General features: G+C 40.2%; 1 protein-coding gene and 1 pseudogene across 18 annotated transcripts in view; both read left to right on the top strand.

Annotated features, from left to right (window-relative positions):
- Positions 1–18,356, top strand: part of PDE4DIPP2 (PDE4DIP) — a 295,357-nt gene that overhangs the window by 210,927 nt on the left and 66,074 nt on the right. For 7 of the 18 annotated variants that reach the window (XR_010341226.1, XR_010341227.1, XM_064372625.1 and 4 more), the window contains exons 1-9: positions 3,243–4,433; positions 11,064–11,195; positions 12,970–13,089; positions 13,327–13,419; positions 13,559–13,771; positions 15,397–15,555; positions 16,076–16,189; positions 16,347–16,484; positions 17,252–17,431. Coding sequence is in view for 16 of the 18 variants with exons in the window: in XM_064372625.1 (XP_064228695.1) it covers positions 3,309–4,433; positions 11,064–11,195; positions 12,970–13,089; positions 13,327–13,419; positions 13,559–13,771; positions 15,397–15,555; positions 16,076–16,189; positions 16,347–16,484; positions 17,252–17,431 (2,274 nt within the window). In the remaining 2 variants the exon portion in view is untranslated. Of the gene's footprint in view, positions 1–2,904; positions 4,434–11,063; positions 11,196–12,969; positions 13,090–13,326; positions 13,420–13,558; positions 13,772–15,396; positions 15,556–16,075; positions 16,190–16,346; positions 16,485–17,251; positions 17,432–18,356 lie in introns of those variants that run through there. The other 11 variants (XM_064372639.1, XM_064372637.1, XM_064372638.1 and 8 more) reach the window with 3 other exon arrangements.
- On the top strand, positions 12,140–12,958 carry LOC105721697 (coiled-coil-helix-coiled-coil-helix domain-containing protein 10, mitochondrial-like; annotated as a pseudogene).

The raw sequence follows: 18,356 nt of genomic DNA, 5'->3' as shown, positions 1-18,356 counted from the left end.
CAGTCCTTAGCTTTAACCATATAGTATTTTCTAAATTAAATAAAATCTAAAATTAATACCTGAATAAACATTCATTGTCCAAAATTCAAATGATACACAGTCTGTAGAATAAAAGTAAATGTCCTTGTATAGCCCCACCATAGGTAACCAATTCAACTGCAAACTCCTGACCACAGGATAATAATAAGGACCAAGAAGTGCAGACTTAATTATAACACAACTTTTCTAAGTTAAATTTTTATTTTCAAGTTTTATTATCTCTATACCAGTGATCTTTTTGCTGGGAATACATTATTTTATAATTCCAAATGCTCATGTAGGAACTAATTCTAGTACAATAGCTTATATCCACTTTGAGATAGTTTTGAACTATTTTCTCTGGAAGTGAACAGAGTGCCATCTTCAAATTTCCTGATTGCTGAGTGGTTTATTCCCATCTGTTTTTGAAAGCCTAGATATGTATAGCTTTCTCAGTATATTGATCTTTACTTACAGCAAACATATTCTTCAATGGCAAATTGCCTTTTCACCATTTGTATTGACTTGTACAATACAAATTGTACTACATCAAGCTATCTATATAATGTCATTAAAATTTGGAGACTATCAATCAGATGCAAAATCCTTTTGAGGAACAGAGAATAATCCAAAGTATAATTCAGGGTTTGCTCTTGAAGAGCACTTTGTTTCATTCACATTTGCCGAACAGGAAAATGTGGCTTGCGTTGACAGTAAAAAATGAACTCTTGATTATATTTAAGACTGGGTACAGCAGAGTAGTGTCTTGGCAGGCAGTCTGTCTTTCCATCAGTCAGGGTAAGTCCAGAAACTCTTTGCCTTTCTATAGATCACCATAGATTCCAAAGCGTGTTGCTTCATTTCTTCCAACTTTGAAGTTCACGTACCTAGAAGCAGACAAAAATGCAGCTGTAGTTTTACTTGAAATGCTTTTATATTCTCGGTTTTCGGGTCAGAATATACATAGTAGATGAAATTACATATACAAAATTCTATAGCCTATGATACTAGGCCATTCTTGCATTGCTATTGAGACCAGGTAATGCATAAAGAAAAGAGGTTTAATTGGCTCACAGTTCTGCAGGCTTTATAGGAAGCATGGTGCTGACATCTGCTTGGCTTCTGGGGAGGCTTCAGGAAGGTTACAATCATGGTGGAAGGTGAAGGGGGAGCAAACAGGTCACATTGCCAGAGCAGGAGCAAGATGGGGCCATGGAGGCGCCACAAACTTTGACCAGATATCAGAAAAACTCACTCACTACTGCAAGGGTAGCACAAACCCATGAGGAATCCACCCCCCTGACCCAAACACCTCCCACCAGGCCCCACCTCCAACATTGGGGATTACAGTTCAACATGAAATTTGGTTTGGCCATATATTCAAATCATATCGCCTACTAAGCCCAACGCTCTGACTGTCCTCTCTTACAATGGAGCTACTAGATTTTGCTCTGGTGATTAAGAGAACAATACAATCTTATGTAGACAGAGCCCCATAATGTTTTAAAATTACTTAAAATATTCCAATTCATATTAAAACAATATTAGCTATTATTTAATAAGCTAAACACAATTAAAGCATTTCCTCAAAATCATCTCATTTAGTCGTCAGGAAGACGTTTGGGGGCTTATTATGAACTCTCATAGATGGCAGTTGGATATCTTCAAGTTTAGGAGTATGGGCTCTGTCCTGGGGATGAGGTTCAAAAAAACTTAGATGTTGCTGGCCTTAGCTTACAAGGTCAAAATTTAGCATGATTAGAACTGGGAAATGTCCTGCTCTAGGGGACTGCAAGTGATTGTTAAGGTTGTTCCTCTTGTCATGTCTGAATGCCTCTCAGGCCAGGAAGATAATTCTTTATTAAAGGACTGGTCGGAGGTGACTGCATTCCACCCAGTCAGAGCTCCAGCTTCCCTCCTCTGTGTGCAATCCAAGTTTTAGACCCAAGGGTGGAAGACCTACCACTGTACGGTGCTGAGTAAGTGGGGGTGCCCAGTGAACTCAGTGAGGTTCCCAGCTCTTCCTGACGCGAGCCGCGCTCCCAGACAGTTGAGCCCTTGCCGAAAGAAGTTCCGCGTTTTGCGATAGTGTTTACCTACCCTCCCCTGCCCTAAAATAATGACTACCCTCTACCTGAGCGAGACTTCAGTGGAGGTCATCTACTCGCGGTGACTGCATGCTTGAAAAAGCCCATTTCTCTTCTATTATCTTCAAAATCCTGGTTAACCAGATTCACACTGTATTTGCCGGACTCTTTCTCAGGTGACTGCTCGGTTCTCTTTTTTGTTTGAAGTAAGGCAAGTCGCCCAAGGGTGCTAACCTCCCCACCCACATCGCGGGACAAACACTGATTTACTCTTTTCGAGGTGAGGGTTGCACCGCCCGCCCCGCGCGCTTCTCCGGACACCAAGCTTTCCCCGCCCGCCTCGCAGCCTCAGGGCCTTAGAACCCAGGCGGGGCGGGGGCGGGACAGGCGGGGCTGCCGGAGGCGGTGGCGGCGCGCAGCGGTACCTAGTGGCACTGCCTGGCTGCGCCAGCCGGGGGACGTGGCACTGTACGATGATACAGGGGGAGGGGATGCGGCTTTCTCCTCCCCGCGAGGAGGGGCCTCGGGACATCCTGCAGAGGCGGGAGGATCCTTGAGGGGACCGGTGCGACTTTCAGGTGAGGTCTTAGCAGATGAAGGCGGCTGGCTGTGGTGGGCGCCAGTTGTGCTCCCCGCTCCGCATCCGCCGTGAGCCGGGTGTGTGACAGGATTTGGGGCGAGGGGCGCGCTGGCCACGCCCCGCATGCGCAGAGCCGGGAGCCCTCCGCCCGGACTACAGCTCCCAGAAGAGGCTTGTGGAGGCCGCAGACGCGGAGCGGCTGGCGCCATCTTGAAATCTGATCCTCCGTCCGCAAGGCTTTGCGTCTGCGCGGGCGGCCGCTGGTGCTCTGGAGCCCAGTCTGCTAACTGGGGAGGACGTTGAGGACGCGGCGGCCGCGGGAGAGACAGCTGAGGGAGATATGGCAGAGTCGGAGCGCGGCCTGCGCTGCTGTCACTCAGCATCCCCCTAGGCGTTTCCACGCCCGCCCCCTGCCCTAGGGGCGGGGCTGACGCCTCTGCTACCCGGAGCCGGCGCGCAGGGCAGGGGTGCGCCCCTGCAGAGTGGGGACCCCACTGTCTTGTGCCATGCTGACCCGAGACCACCGAGGCGGGGGACAGAGCGCAGCGAAGAGCCATTGAGTGGTCACCCAGTAGCCGCCGCCGCCGCCGCCTTGGGAAGCTTGGCACCCGCCAGGAGGGAAGATGAAGGAGATTTGCAGGATCTGTGCCCGTGAGCTGTGTGGAAACCAGCGGCGCTGGATCTTCCACACAGCGTCCAAGCTCAACCTCCAGGTTCTGCTTTCGCACGTCCTGGGCAAGGATGTCCCCCGCGATGGCAAAGCCGAGTTCGCTTGCAGCAAGTGTGCTTTCATGCTTGATCGAATCTATCGATTCGACACCGTTATTGCCCGGATCGAAGCGCTTTCTATTGAGCGCTTGCAAAAGCTGCTGCTGGAGAAGGATCGCCTCAAGTTCTGTATTGCCAGTATGTATCGGAAGAATAACGATGACTCTGGCGCGGAGACCAAGGCGGGGAATGGGACGGTTGACATGTCCGTCTTACCCGATGCGAGATACTCTGCACTGCTCCAGGAGGACTTCGCCTATTCAGGATTTGAGTGTTGGGTAGAGAATGAGGATCAGATTCAAGAGCCACACAGCTGCCATGCTTCGGAAGGCCCTGGAAACCGACCCAGGAGATGCCGTGGTTGTGCAGCTTTGCGGGTTGCTGATTCTGACTATGAAGCCATTTGTAAGGTGCCTCGAAAAGTGGCCAGAAGTATCTCCTGTGGCCCTTCTAGCAGGTGGTCCACCAGCATTTGCACTGAAGAACCAGCGCTGTCTGAGGTTGGGCCACCTGACTTAGCAAGCACAAAGTTACCCCCAGATGGAGAAAGCATGGAGGAAGAGACACCAGGTTCCTCCGTGGAGTCTTTGGATGCAAGCGTCCAGGCTAGCCCTCCACAACAGAAAGATGAGGAGACTGAGAGAAGTGCGAAGGAACTTGGAAAGTGTGACTGTTGTTCAGATGATCAGGCTCCGCAGCATGGGTGTAATCACAAGTTGGAGTTAGCTCTTAGCATGATTAAAGGTCTTGATTATAAGCCCATCCAGAGCCCCCGAGGGAGCAGGCTTCCAATTCCAGTGAAATCCAGCCCACCTGGAGCCAAGCCTGGCCATAGCATGACAGATGGAGTTAGTTCCAGTTTCCTTAACAGGTCTTTGAAACCCCTTTACAAGACACCTGTGACTTATCCCTTGGAGCTTTCAGACTTGCAGGAGCTGTGGGATGATCTCTGTGAAGATTATTTGCCGCTCCGGGTCCAGGTACACAAAATGGCTACACAGTGCCTTTCTGATTATAGCTAGCTGGCCTCTGGCTTCACATGATTTCGGTCTAGGTGGAGGCTAGTAATATTCTAGATTTGAGAAAATCATGGGCCCATTTTTGCTGCACCTTTTGCTGTGTCTCTTACAGAAACGTGATTTGCACTCAGATAATTTTCTTTTCACAATCCTTTTTGTAAAATCTGTTGGCCTTCCCATTATCAAATTGTATACCTTTTAAAACAAAAAGGTAAAGATTCCCAGTTCACTTTTATCCTATAAAAAGAAGACATTTAATCTCATTTTGGGCACTAGAACTTTTCCTCTTAACTCCATTTTCCTTCTTTTTTTTTTCGAGTCTTTAAATTTGTTCATGTTTTTAGATTTTAGACGTTTCCTCCCAATGGCTTTCTGTTAGGCAGTTACTTCTCTAGTTCTTCCCAGAGCATTAAGGCTTTCATTCGTAAAATGCCTGTAAATGATTACAGCATAAGGTAAAGGTTTGGAGAAAACCTATTAATTTACCAGTGAAGTATTATAACAACTGGACATTTATTATAATTAATAGATCATTTGAGGATTAGTGATGACTCATAAAAGAGACAGGAATTCAAGAATTCAAGTATGGTATTGTCACTGAAAATGTTAAGGCATAAACTGTTCACAGCCAGAACTTTACTGAGTTCTACTGGAAGATATTTGATATTAAGAAAGAAGTAGTCCATAATTGGATCAGAGGAGAGTTTCATCCATTATAGTCTCAAATTCTTAATAACTAGAGGATGGCAGTTGCTTAATTTGAGCTATTCATGTCTGCCTAGTTGATTCTGTACCAACCTTTTAAATTCAGCTATGGTAGTTTGTTTCTATAGCAACAGTAAATACTAGGTTCAATTAACTTTGAAACATTGTGTGAAACATCAAGTGAAACATTCTTTCATGTTCCACTTGATGCAACTTCTTTAATGATACAATCACAAAGGTAGATGATCTAGAAGGCATTTTTAGAAAGCTTGCTGCTGGTCAACATCTTTCCAGAAATTTAGAGCCTAATAAGTGTCATTGTTGATGGTCACATGACATTTTTGAAAAGTAGTTCTATGATATGTATACTTTCTATCACAATAAGACCCTAAGCAGAAAACAGGAGAAAAGTTTTTAAATTTACAGAAAATTATGAGAAACAGCATAGATGAAAGTGTCATGAAAGGTAAGAAGTCAGTGTGTTTTCATTTGTATAAAATATTAAGTATTGTTTGCTTAACACTGTGTACTTCTATTCTTTTGCTGCTTTTTATTTCAGTGGAGCCTCACAGCTAAATTTGGGCTTTACAGTATTTCTGTGACTAGACATAGGTGTTACAAATTAAACATGTTGTTTTCATATTAGGCTCTAAAATTAGTTGGGCCAGGGTGGATGGGAAATAAACTCATTCCCGCAGCCCCCCACCAAATATGGCCAATATTGTAGAACATTACATAAAGATTGAGAAAATAATAGCCAAAACAAGATTTTTTTCTCCATATTTAAATACTATATGTTGGCGACTGGTTTTTGAAATTGAGTAGGATTTTAAAGATCATCTTCAGGCAGTCTCTCCATTTGGAGATATGGAAAGTTCATTGTTTAACCAATTTAGCCCATGCAGAGACAAAGATTTCCGACCATTCTCAGGCAAGACATTTAATTCTATACATTAAACCTCATTGTGTGAAGTATATAAATTTAAGTAAGTGTTTATTTTAAACCAGGAGCCCTCTTTCTTTAACCTAAAGATGCCTGGAGGCTTCTTTAGAGATTACGTGAAAAAAAATGTCATCTGAATGAACACATAAACTATGGTAACTGTATCTTTGGGTCAAGTCCCTTTACTTCAGTAAATTTGGACATTAGAGCTTTAAAATGGTAGCATATGACCTTTCTTACATTATTTACTGTCTCTAGAAAAACAAAAATTGGGAAGAGGGAAAAAATGTCATTCAGCTTCAAGAAATGTGGCATTTAATTATTATGCCATTTACTCTAATAATTTAGGATGTCAGGGAAAATAGATGAATTGGACCCAACATGTTTGGAAATAAAATGAGCAGCAAATCTATTGTTTAAATCTGGTTACTTTTAAAGCTCCTTAAGAGCCTTATGACAAAACCAGTGCTAGGGACAATGGCAGACTAGTTTTTGTCTATTTCTCTGAACAAATGTGGGAAGAATAGAAATAATGTAAATTTTTTTTTCTAGTTCTCTTTTTAGTTTGTAGAAACACAAAACCGTGAAAGCAAAAATGTTTCCTTTAGTTCAACTCTGCCATAAATATGAAGAAAATCTTTTATCTTAAAGAGGAAGATTGTTCTGTAAGGTCATTTTGATTCCTTTGTCTAATCCTCCGCTTACCATATTGTATGCACTATTAAATATTAACATCCAGATTCCTCCTGATTGCTTTTCCTCTTTTTTCTTTCCTTCTTTCCCTTTTTCTCTTCCTTCCTTTCTTATTTATTAAAAATAGCAACACTATAGTTTTGCTTACTGATATTCAGATATTATACAAAGTAATTTATTTGCCTCCTAAGGAATTTATGTATGTTCAGATATTGAAAGAAAGGTTTGAAGCAATCTTCTAGCTGGTAATTCCCTTCTTTATCGTCTGGCCCTGAACTAGAAAAGCTATCATGGGAGGGGTGTGGTCCCTTAGTAAACAGCAATGAGCTCTGGCCCATGTGCAATTTCCCTTTCTATCTAAATTCAAAGAACAGGAGATCTTTGCTTTAAACCTTGCAATGCCAAGGTCTGCTCCTTTGTGACTATGGTAAATTTATCCCACTCATATTTTAGCTGTATAAAGTGGATCAGGCCCTTTGGAAGATGTTGGCATTAGATGCTGGTAAAAGATTAGGCCTTTAATTTTATGCTAGTCAGTGGTTCTTGTCTGTCTCCTACTATTAACAATAGGGATGAAAATTATAACAGTTTGAGATCTATAGCTCACTACTGGGAGGACTAAAAAGTGCCAAGAAAAATGCTGTTAACACAAAAGGTCTAAAAACTGCCCTTAGCCTAAAAGTCTCATATTATGCAACACTAGGCCTGGAAGCAGTTCTCTTTCCTGATACTGGGAAGGCTTTGTCCTAATTCTGAGTCAAAAGTGACTTAATTTAAAATTATATTATCATTTCCACATGATTTTAGTACCTGAGTGTCTTGAGAGTAACACTGATTCTATCAAATCAGGTATTATTTCTCAGGCCACGCTATCATCATAGGAGTGATTGTTTTATGTACTTGATACTTCACAAGAATTCATTATGTTGTTGACTCAGTGGAACTTGCTGAGTGCTCTTTCAGCAGACTGTTATCTGCAAGGACATTTTTCTGAGATGTAAAATCGTAAATTATTACAAATAAAAGAGAAACAAATACCTTCCAACTTTTAGGTCAGTACACGATTTCTTATGATTATTCATACCAAGATTGGTTCATATGAGATTCAGATTCTTTATGTACTTTCCTGTGGCACTCTTTGGCGTTAAATTTGAATGTATATTATATGTAGTCTTATTTCTAAGAGAGCCACCGAAGGCCTGTTTTTGTTTGTTTTTTATTTTTCTTAATCATTCATTAAATAGAAACTTTTGATCTCTGCAGTATTCCTGGCATTATGGTAGGCAGTGGGTTTATAGAAATGAGAGATACATTCCCAACCTGAGTGGGAATCCACTTCGGTTTAAGTGGAATTTTTTCCTGATTTCCCATGTAACCTTGGACTAATTACTTCTCTAAGTTTCTATTTCCATGTATGTAAAATAGGATTGGATTAGATGGTTAGTTTATAAAGTTTCCTTCACCACTCTAAGATTCTTTGGTTTAAAGTAAATAAATATGACCTCCTTCCCTGCCATTTTAAGCTTGAAGCTATTTTCTTTAATTCTGCCTGTTAAAGTTTAAATTTCAAAATATCTTACTGTAGATGTTATTGTTGTTTTACACTGAGCAAGTAAGCCAAATTTTATGGAGAGAGTTTTATCAGTAAGTAAATGATAAATTTATTTATTAGTTGGAATTGTTGTAAATATCTATTAATGTGGTTACCTTGCCCGTGGTGTGACATAGGTCGGATTGCCTTGGGTGAAGGCTTTCTGTTATACCCACAACAGCAAATATCTCAAATAATTTTTTCAGAAGTCATTATCCTTGCTGCTTTTTTTTTCCTTCTCCCACTATCCAGTCCACCAGCAAGTCCTGTTAGCCATACTTTCAAAACATATCCATATCCATCCATTTATTTTCCCCTGCCTTACTACCACCAGAATCCAGGCCACTATTGTCTTTCACCTGCACTGCCATAGCAGTCTCCTAGCTGGTCTCTCTGCTTCTGTTGGTGCTCCCCAATAATTCATTTGCCACTGTGTGATCTTTTGAAAACTCATGTATGATTGCCTGTTAAAAAAAACTGCGTCTATTCTCATTCCAATTAAAATGAAATCCAGCTTCATTAACCCTGCTGTCTGAGGCTGGATGTGACCTGGTCCCCACCTGCCTCTCCACCCCATTGAGTGTCCCTATCCCCTTTCCCACTATGCTGTAGCCCTGTGCTATCCAGCAAGCTAACCACTAGACTTTAGGAGCTGTTGAGCCCTTGAAATGTGGCTAGTCTGAATTGAGATGTGCTGTGAGTATAAAATAAACCTCGAATTTCAGACTTATGAAAAATCATGTAAAGTATCTCATTAATAATTTTGCTATTGTTTGTTTATGACAACATTTTGGATATATTGGGTTAAATAAAATATTTTGTTAAAATTAAGTTTACCTATTATTTTTTACTTTGTTCATTGAAGCTACTAGAAAATTAAAAATTACATACATGGCTCACATTATATTTCTATTAGAGAATACTACTGTAGTCACAGAGGCCTTTCTCTTTTCCAGGCTCATATTCCATTATCCGTTCTTTCTCCCTGGATTGTTCTGCTGATCTTTGCAGGACTGGTTCTGTTTCCTTCAGATCTCTATTTAAATACTGCCTCATAAAGACCTTTCTCTGATCAAGCAATTTAGAGTGATTTAAGCACCAAGTCTCTATTATACTTTCCTATTTTACTGCGTAGGGCTTGTCGGCAGTATTTTTCCCTTGTTTGTTTATTATGTACTCCCCACTCTAAGCCCTGCAAAATATGTTTCAAGAGCACAGGGACTTTGTCTTGCATGGTACCCTATCTTCAGGACAGTGCCTAGTACATAGTTAGTGTGCAGCAAGTATATGTTATGTTAGCATTGTATTCCTCACAGTGCCTCACATGGTGCTTTGCTTATTATAGCATTTAGTAGGTGTTAGAAAAGTTGATAAATAGCACTGAAGAAATAAAAAAGATTTTCTTCTGCAATCTTTATGCTTCTAATCAGTTGCTAGCAGGAAGGGATTTAAGGTAAGCTGTAATTCCACTGCCTTGAAGGTGGCAATCAAGCCTGAAAGTGTGAGGGAAAGAAAAAATGAATAGCAGTTGCCTTTTTTCTCTTAGTGAATTTAGAATTTATATTCCTAATTGAAATGAAAGCAGGTATGGAGGGGGGAAGATCAAATTTAATTGTCACAGTAAATTTGTAGAGTTTTATTTTGACATTCCTTAGCTTGTAGTGATGACTAGGAATAGTTCAATAAGTTTATCTTATTGTCCCATATATAAATCGTACTTTTTTTTGCTCCTGAATCTTTTTAGTGAATTGATATTTCTGTAAAACATATCTCCTTCCCATTTCACTATGGATTATTTATCTATGCTTATGCTGTAAATCTACCTTTAAGTAGGCACATATATTTTAAACTTATTTTATTTGTTCTCTTTTTATTTTGAAACAATTTCAAATGTACAGAGACATTATAAGACAAATACCAAGAACTCCCATATGACCCTCACCCAGATTTACCAGTTGCAAATATTTTGTCGCATTTGCTTTATCTCTCACACTCTCTATATTTACATATTATATTTTTTAAATTCTTGATCCATTTGAGAATTAGTTGTAGTTGTAGATATTATACTCCTTTACCCTAAATACTTCAGCATTATTTCCTAATGACAAGGACATCTCTTATATAATTACAGTACAATTACCAAATTTAGAAAATTAGACATAAAATACTGTTATCTAATATATAGTTCATATCGAAATCTGCCAATTTTTTCCAATAATGTGAAACAAGCATGATGTAAGAAAGGTAGCTGCAATGTAACTTCTCTCAGGAGTAGTGTGTTTGATGAGTATGCCTTTTCAACTCCTTGATTAAAAATAGAGCAAAGCAAATATTTGGTCATTGCAAGCATTTCCTTTATTAAATCCTCCCCTTCTCATTGAACTCTGAATTAGTTGCTTTCACTGAATAAATACATAGTGTTTGTGTGAATTGGTAGGGAAAAGTGGAGAGGGAAGCTAGAGAGCATAGTACAAATGGAGGTGAATCAGCGCTCTTAGTAAGGAACAGGCCTGTCTTTAGGAATTTATACTGATAATTTATGCAACAAATGTGATTTCAAAATGTCTGGCAAAAGATGCAACAGACATTTTTGAAGATAAAAATAAAATTTTGTTGGCTGCATTTAATTCACCTTATTTATTTTGCTGTTTCTTCCTAGCCCATGACTGAAGAGTTACTCAAACAACGAAAGCTGAATTCACATGAGACCACTATAACTCATCAGTCTGTATCTGATTCTCATTTGGCAGAACTCCAGGAAAAAATCCAGCAAACAGAGACCACCAACAAGGTATGATTAGGACTATGCCCTAGGAGATGTAGGGTTTTCCTGAGGATGTGACTGGCACTCGCCTGAATCTATCAACCTGCATAGGACTTGGGAGATGAATACTGTGTACTCCTTGTGCTCTAGGGAATATTTCATTTAAAAGTGTAGTTTTTCCCTTTATTCTTATCAAGATTTTAGCTTGTTCTGTACAGCTTATAATTTCTGGTGCTTTTCAGGTGTGTAATTAAAACTTGAATGCAGACCGGGCACAGTGGCTCACACCTGTAATCCCAGTGCTTTGGGAGCCAAGACAGACAGATCATGAGGTCAGGAGTTTGAGACCAGCCTGGTCAACATGATGAAACCCTGTCTCTACTAAAAACACAAAAAATTAGCCAGGCGTTGTGGCAGACGCCTGTAATCCCAGCTACTTGGGAGGCTGAGGCTGGAGAATCACTTGAACCCAGGAGGTGAAGACTGCCGTGAGCTAAGACCATGCCACTGCACTCCAGTCTGGGCAACAGAGTGAGACTCCATCTCAGAAAACAAAACAAAACAAAAAACTTGCATATAATCTTTAACTGTAGAAGGCACAGAGATAGGAGGTCTGTGTTTTTTATTTTTATCTTAACTTGTTACCACTTTCTAGACCATGAATTTTAATGTCTGGTTTAGAAGAAAATTGCTACAATTTGGGATGCTGAACTTGTGGCCTGGGTGCCTGTATAGTGCCCTCTCCTATGCTAGATAGCAGAAGCTCTTTGGTCTTGGCATAAGGGATCCATACTAGGAACCACGTGCCTAGTTGGTCCATGTGGACAAGTCCCTAGTATGACTGTCATCGTAAAGCGAGCACAGTGCATGAAAATTGAGACAATTGGGTGACAATTGCTGCAGCGTTTATCCCCGCGACAGAACCGCTGCCGCCGCCGTCTCTAGATCGCCCGGGTCCCAACGCCGCCACCATGCCCCGGGGAAGCCGCAACGTGGCCGCCCGGCCAGTCAGCTGCCCCGCCGCGCCCTCTGCCCACCCTCTCGCGCACCCACCGCCCTCGGCAGCAGCCCTGGCTCCCGCCCCTTCGGGCCAGCCGGGCCTCATGGCTCAGATGGCATCCACGGCCGCAGGGGTAGCTGTGGGCTCGGCTGTGGGACATGTCATGGGCAGCGCCCTGAGCGGAGTCTTCAGCGGGGGAAGCTCGGAGCCGGCCTAGCCTGCCGCCCAGCAGGCCCACACCCATGTTGCCTCCTAGCCCCTGCAGATGGGGCCCTGCGCTTATGAAATCAGGCAGTTCCTGGACTGTTCCACCACTCAGAGTGACCTGTCCTTGTGTGAGGGCTTCAGCGAGGTCCTGAAGCAGTGCAAGTACAATCATGGTCTGAGCTCCCTGCCCTGAAGATGTCGGTGCACTCAGGGGCCAGCCCTGCATCGACCTCTGCCCCTTGTTGACAGGTAGACCACAACACTAGATTGTATGCAGATAGCTGGGATTGCAAGTGAGGAGGAGGTTTCTCACCCCACAGTTAACCCAAGACACAAATGTGCAATTAAAAGAATTTATTTTAGACCAAAAAAAAAAAAATTGAGACTATTGAGTATTGAAGGAAGTATTTCATTTTTCCTTCTAGTTTTTGTTGCTGATTGACTTATGACTCTAATGGTTACTGTATATGGGAAAAATAGCAAGGTAATATCTCCTAAGAAATTCTTTAAATTCTAGATTTGAGGACGGCTTTATTCACTTGAAGTTAAAAGCCATCATTGACCTAAAAAACTGTTTTTCTTTGCTGAATTCAGATTCTTCAAGAGAAACTTAATGAAATGAGCTATGAACTAAAGTGTGCTCAGGAGTCATCTCAAAAGCAAGATGGTACAATTCAGAACCTCAAGGAAACTCTGAAAAGCAGGGAAAGTGAGGTAAAATATTTAGCAATCAAGGACCTGTGTGGAAACAACCAGTCCCATCAAAGTAGAAAAGTATTTTATGTTTTGTCGAAATGAATATTGCCAGACTAACAGATCTTAGCTTGGAGAAATTGTAGCTTAACCTCAATTGATATTTTGGAATAGTCCTGGTACTAAAATCTGTACAGGTGAGATAATGGAATTTATAGTTATTTTACTAACGTGTGATGTTCCCTCTCTCATTTTCAGACTGAGGAGTTGTACCGGGTGATTGAAGGTCAAAATGACACAATGGCAAAGCTTCGAGAAATGCTACACCAAAGCCAGCTTGGACAACTTCACGTATGTGAAGGTCACATAGGACAGGAGAGACTTCAGTTGGGGATGTGCCACTTTGGTTGCAGTCTTGATTTTATTTCCACAGTCTTTGCTGGGACTCAGTGCTTGCCCTCCTTGTGATTGATTTCTACTCTCTTTTCAGAGCTCAGAGGGTACTTCCCCAGCTCAGCAACAGGTAGCTCTGCTTGATCTTCAGAGTGCTTTATTCTGCAGCCAGCTTGAAATACAGAAGCTCCAGAGGGTGGTACGACAGAAAGAGCGCCAACTGGCTGACGCCAAACAATGTGTGCAGTTTGTAGAGGCTGCAGCACACGAGCGAGAACAGCAGAAAGATGCTTCTTGGAAACATAACCGGGTAAATCATTAACTATTTTATAGCCCTAAATGCTGACATTGCTCTGATAATAACTTTTTAGCAGGATAGTTTGTGTTGAACCATTGAGTCACTTGCCAATGGTTGTTGAACTCAAATACTTAGATTTGAACTCAAATAAAAATCGACCTTAATAAAACTGCCTTTGCACCATGTGCTAGTCACAGTAGTCCCCCCTTATCCGCAGTTTCACTTTCCACGGTTTCAGTTATCAGGGGTCAACCAGTCCAAAAATATTAAGATATTTCAAGAGAGACCACATTCACATAACTTTTATTGCAGCATGTTGTTATAATTCTTCTATTTTATTGCAATTGTCAATCTGTTAATATGTCTAATTTATAAGTAAAACTTTATCATAGTTATCTATGTATAGGAAAAAAAGTATATATAGGCTTCTGTGCTGTCTGTGGTTTCAGGCATCCACTGGGCGTCTTAGAATGTATCCTCTGTGGGTGACAGGTGACTACTGTGTTGAGTTGTGCCCTGGAAATAACAAGGATGAATAGCACAGCCTCCTTTCTTTTAAGTTACTTATAGTTTAGTATGAGAGACAGTCACATAAGCTGAATTTCAGTGTAGTAAGTTCTGAAGGGGATGTATGTATGGGGTCCTACAGGAATATCTAGCTGGGGCTGAGGAAAGGAGTCAAGGAAAGCTTCATGAAGTAGGTGATACCTGAGGTTATTCTTGAAGGATGGGTAAAACCAGACAGAAAAGTGAGGAAGAACCACTAAGGTCAGAGGAATGACATGCGTGATAATCAGCCCTGTATTTTATTTTTTATAATAAATACACAATTATAATAATAAATAATTGTGAATAATAAAATACACAATTCTTAAATGGTTCCTTTGTCTTGTTAGCTTACAGCATATGTGTTTAGGATTTAAAAGATTTTTTTGTGATCTCTTTTTTCTTCAGCCCTTTAATACTCAGATTTAAAAGTATAATTTTTGAAGGCTCTCCCTGGTTTAGTGACTTGGAGATTAAATATTAGCCCTGAATTTCCTTTTGAAATATTAAAATTTCAGATGTCTTGACAGGGTTGGGAAGTGGTGGAGGGATGGAGGTAGAAACAATTTTTAATTTTTTGTTATTTACCTAAAGGAAAAATTTTTCCAAGGTTTGTTTAGTTGATGAGAATATGTATTTTGAGAGCTTTCTAAAGTAACAGATGATTTAAATATTACTGACTTTATTATTAGAAAAACATATATGGCAAACTAAGAAAGAAGAGTGATGGTCTCTGTGAGATCTTTAGAAAAAAAGGATGATGGGAATAGTCTATCCTTGAGCTTATTGTAAATAATCCAGGTTTACAGTGGGACAGCTTCTCACTTAATGGTTCTATAGATGTATTCTTTTTAAACAAAAAATAAGTATTGAACTATAATATCAAGCTTGCTTCCTACCCTATTCACAATTTTTTTATAGTTTTCCACATCCTATTCAATTCATGTATGGTATTTCTATAGCAGTTTTACTAATGGCACCTTCTACTGCTTTATCTTACATTTTATATGTCTTGAAAATTTAAGGCTTCTATATCTAATAACCATGTGAGAATTTTAGGTCTCTTTAAAAAGGTAATATGTTTAATTCAGGAATTGCGAAAAGCCTTGCAACAGCTACAAGAAGAATTGCAGAATAAGAGCCAACAGCTTCGTGCCCAGGAGGCTGAAAAGTACAACGAGATTCGAACCCAGGAACAAAACATCCAGCACCTAAACCATAGTCTGAGTCACAAGGAGCAGTTGCTTCAGGTGAGCTTACATGATTTTTGATGATAGAATGAAAGTTTTAGGGGAAAATGGAGCATTAAGAAAAGACTGATCTGTTCTGCCGCCCACTCTAAGCTTCAGTTACATTGAATCCACTACATTTCACTGAATGTACAATTTTTTCATTGTATGCATAGTGTGCATAGTTTTTTTTCTTTAACATACCCTCCTCTCCCTTCATTTAGGAAATCCTAGTCCTTTAAGACTGTAAATATTACATCCCCTGTGAGGTCTTTACTGACACCTGCAGGCAGAGTTAGGCAGTGCATCTTGTGTTCCCCTGGTAGCTAGTGCCTGTTGCAGAGCAGTTAATTCTATGTGTTGTCTCTGTTGTATGTTGCCGAATAGTTAAAAATTTGTATGTCTGTTACAATCTCTGCTAAACTTGCTACTCTTGAGGAGAGTGATCACATCTTGTTATTTTTTATCCTGAATAAGAAATTACTTGGCAATTTAGTTAATATTGGATAAAAGAATAAAGGAAACTATTTTTTGGTCTCAGGAATTTCAGGAGCTTCTACAGTATCGAGATAAGTCAGACAAAACTCTTGAAGCAAATGAAATGTTGCTTGAGAAACTTCGCCAGCGTATACATGATAAAGCTGTTGCTCTGGAGGTGCGTATCATCATTTTGCCCACTATGTGTTACAGAAATTTGTGTCTACTTAAATTTGCTGCTTTGGGATTTGGTTTTCTATTCTTCCATCTTGTTGAATAAGAATGATCAGGGTAGTGAATCTTACAAAGCTTTAGGAATCTTCCTTTCCTTGCAGCGGGCTATAGATGAAAAATTCTCTGCTGTAGAAGAGAAAGAAAAAGAACTGCGTCAGCTTCGTCTTGCTGTGAGAGAGCGAGATCATGACTTAGAGAGACTGCGCGGTGTCCTCTCCTCCAATGAAGCTACTATGCAGGTAAGAGCAAAACCTATCATGACATGGTGTTCCTCTCCCACTTGTATTCTAAGCCTGAAACATGACCCCCTTCCATCATTTTCTGAAAAACAGGGATTTTGCTTTATAAGAGGGGAGAAAACCAAAAATAGCAGTCACTGGTTCCATCATTGTAGATTAGAAAGTGAGAGATTTTAGCACTTCTACTTTCTTTTGTAATATGAAATTTATGAGGAGAGCCAGTGAATATTGATTTCTGTTTACATAGTTCTGATTTATTTCCAATTCTTGTTCATACATACACACACACACACACACACACTCTCTCTCTCTCTCTCTCTTTCTCTCTCTCTCTCTCACTTATACTGAAGCATTGCCAGGGTGCAACTATTATATTGTGTTTTCTACATAATATTATATACATCTCCGTGAATTGCCATAATTAGAATACTTGTTTATCAACATTTACTGTGGGCTTTTTTAGATATTTATTTTAGAGCTTATATATCTAACTATCTGCTACTTTTTCGAGAAATCCTTTATAGCATAGTGTACTTCCTCCAAGAGACTTTATTTTATCATATATTCTATATTTAATCTCTCCACAAACTAGATAAAAGTTTCTAAAAACAAAAATATACATTAGTATGGCGTTGTTAGGTCAGTGTTCTCCTCTTGCAAATAAAGATATTGATGGAAGATTATTTAAAAGTGGATCTAATTTCTCATTTATCCTGAGGAGTATGGGGTAATGTTTTGACTGATGATTGCTCTCTTTATGGCTATAGAGTATGGAGAGTCTCCTGAGGGCCAAAGGCCTGGAAGTGGAACAATTATCTACTACCTGTCAAAACCTCCAGTGGCTGAAAGAAGAAATGGAAACCAAATTTAGCCATTGGCAGAAGGAACAAGAGAGTATCATTCAGCAGTTACAGACATCTCTGCATGACAGGAACAAAGAAGTAGAGGCAAGACTTCAATTAACTTACCGGCAGTTGGCTTAGTGATTATGTAAACTCAGCCTTGGATTAGGACTCTTCAGATCGGGAGGACTCTGACCCAGTCTTTAATTTCATTCTGTGCCTGGGCAAGTCATTGACTTTCACTGGGATTTTATTTTTCACATCTAGAAACTTAAGCTGGCAATTAACTTTCTCAAAGAAGTTATGTGAGAATTAATGAGACCTAAAAATTGCATCTTTTAATATAATAGCTAACCTTTATTAGTTACAGTGTTCATGCTGGGTCAGATACTGTTTTAAGATCTTAATGGATAGTAACTCATTGAATCCTCACAAGTCCATGAGGCACATACTATTATCCCTGTTACAGAGAGGAAGAAACAGACTTCTGAAGTTAAGAACCTTGTCCAAGCTAACATAGCTACTAAGTAGCAGATCTGGTAACCTAGGCAGTATGGCCCCTCCGTTTCCTCCACCATGAGCCATTGGTTAATACAGAAAAAGAAACCATCACTATGATAGCAAAAACAGTGTTTAGTGTTCCTTTCAGCTTATTGTTTTGTGCTTCCCCCTATAAAGTTACACTGGGGAGAAAATAGATCAATGAATTGAGTAACCATTTATCCTCATCTAACATTAATTGTTACATGCCCTGAATAAATAGGAAAAAGACTTATTTCAGAGAACAGTATATATATAAGGGTCCGCTAGATATGGTTTTCTATATTGTTAGTATTCATTCCCGGGACATGTATTTAGAGACTTCAGCGTTCCAGGCCTGTGCTAGATCTGGTTAAACAAAAATGAGTAAAACATGATACTTATTCTCAAGAATCTCACAGCTCCTTCTTCTGTGATAGTCTTTTAAGCTCTTTGATATTTATTAGAGGCAGTTTTTTCCTCCAGAAACTTACAGTGTCCCTTCTGTGTT

Source organism: Aotus nancymaae, unplaced genomic scaffold (genome assembly GCF_030222135.1).
Source record: "Aotus nancymaae isolate 86718 unplaced genomic scaffold, 86718_ANA_hifiasm-v0.15.2.pri h1tg000007l, whole genome shotgun sequence".
NCBI lineage: Eukaryota > Metazoa > Chordata > Mammalia > Primates > Aotidae > Aotus > Aotus nancymaae.
The sequence above is the reverse complement of the archived record's forward strand: the minus strand, read 5'-3'. Positions and strand labels throughout refer to the sequence as shown.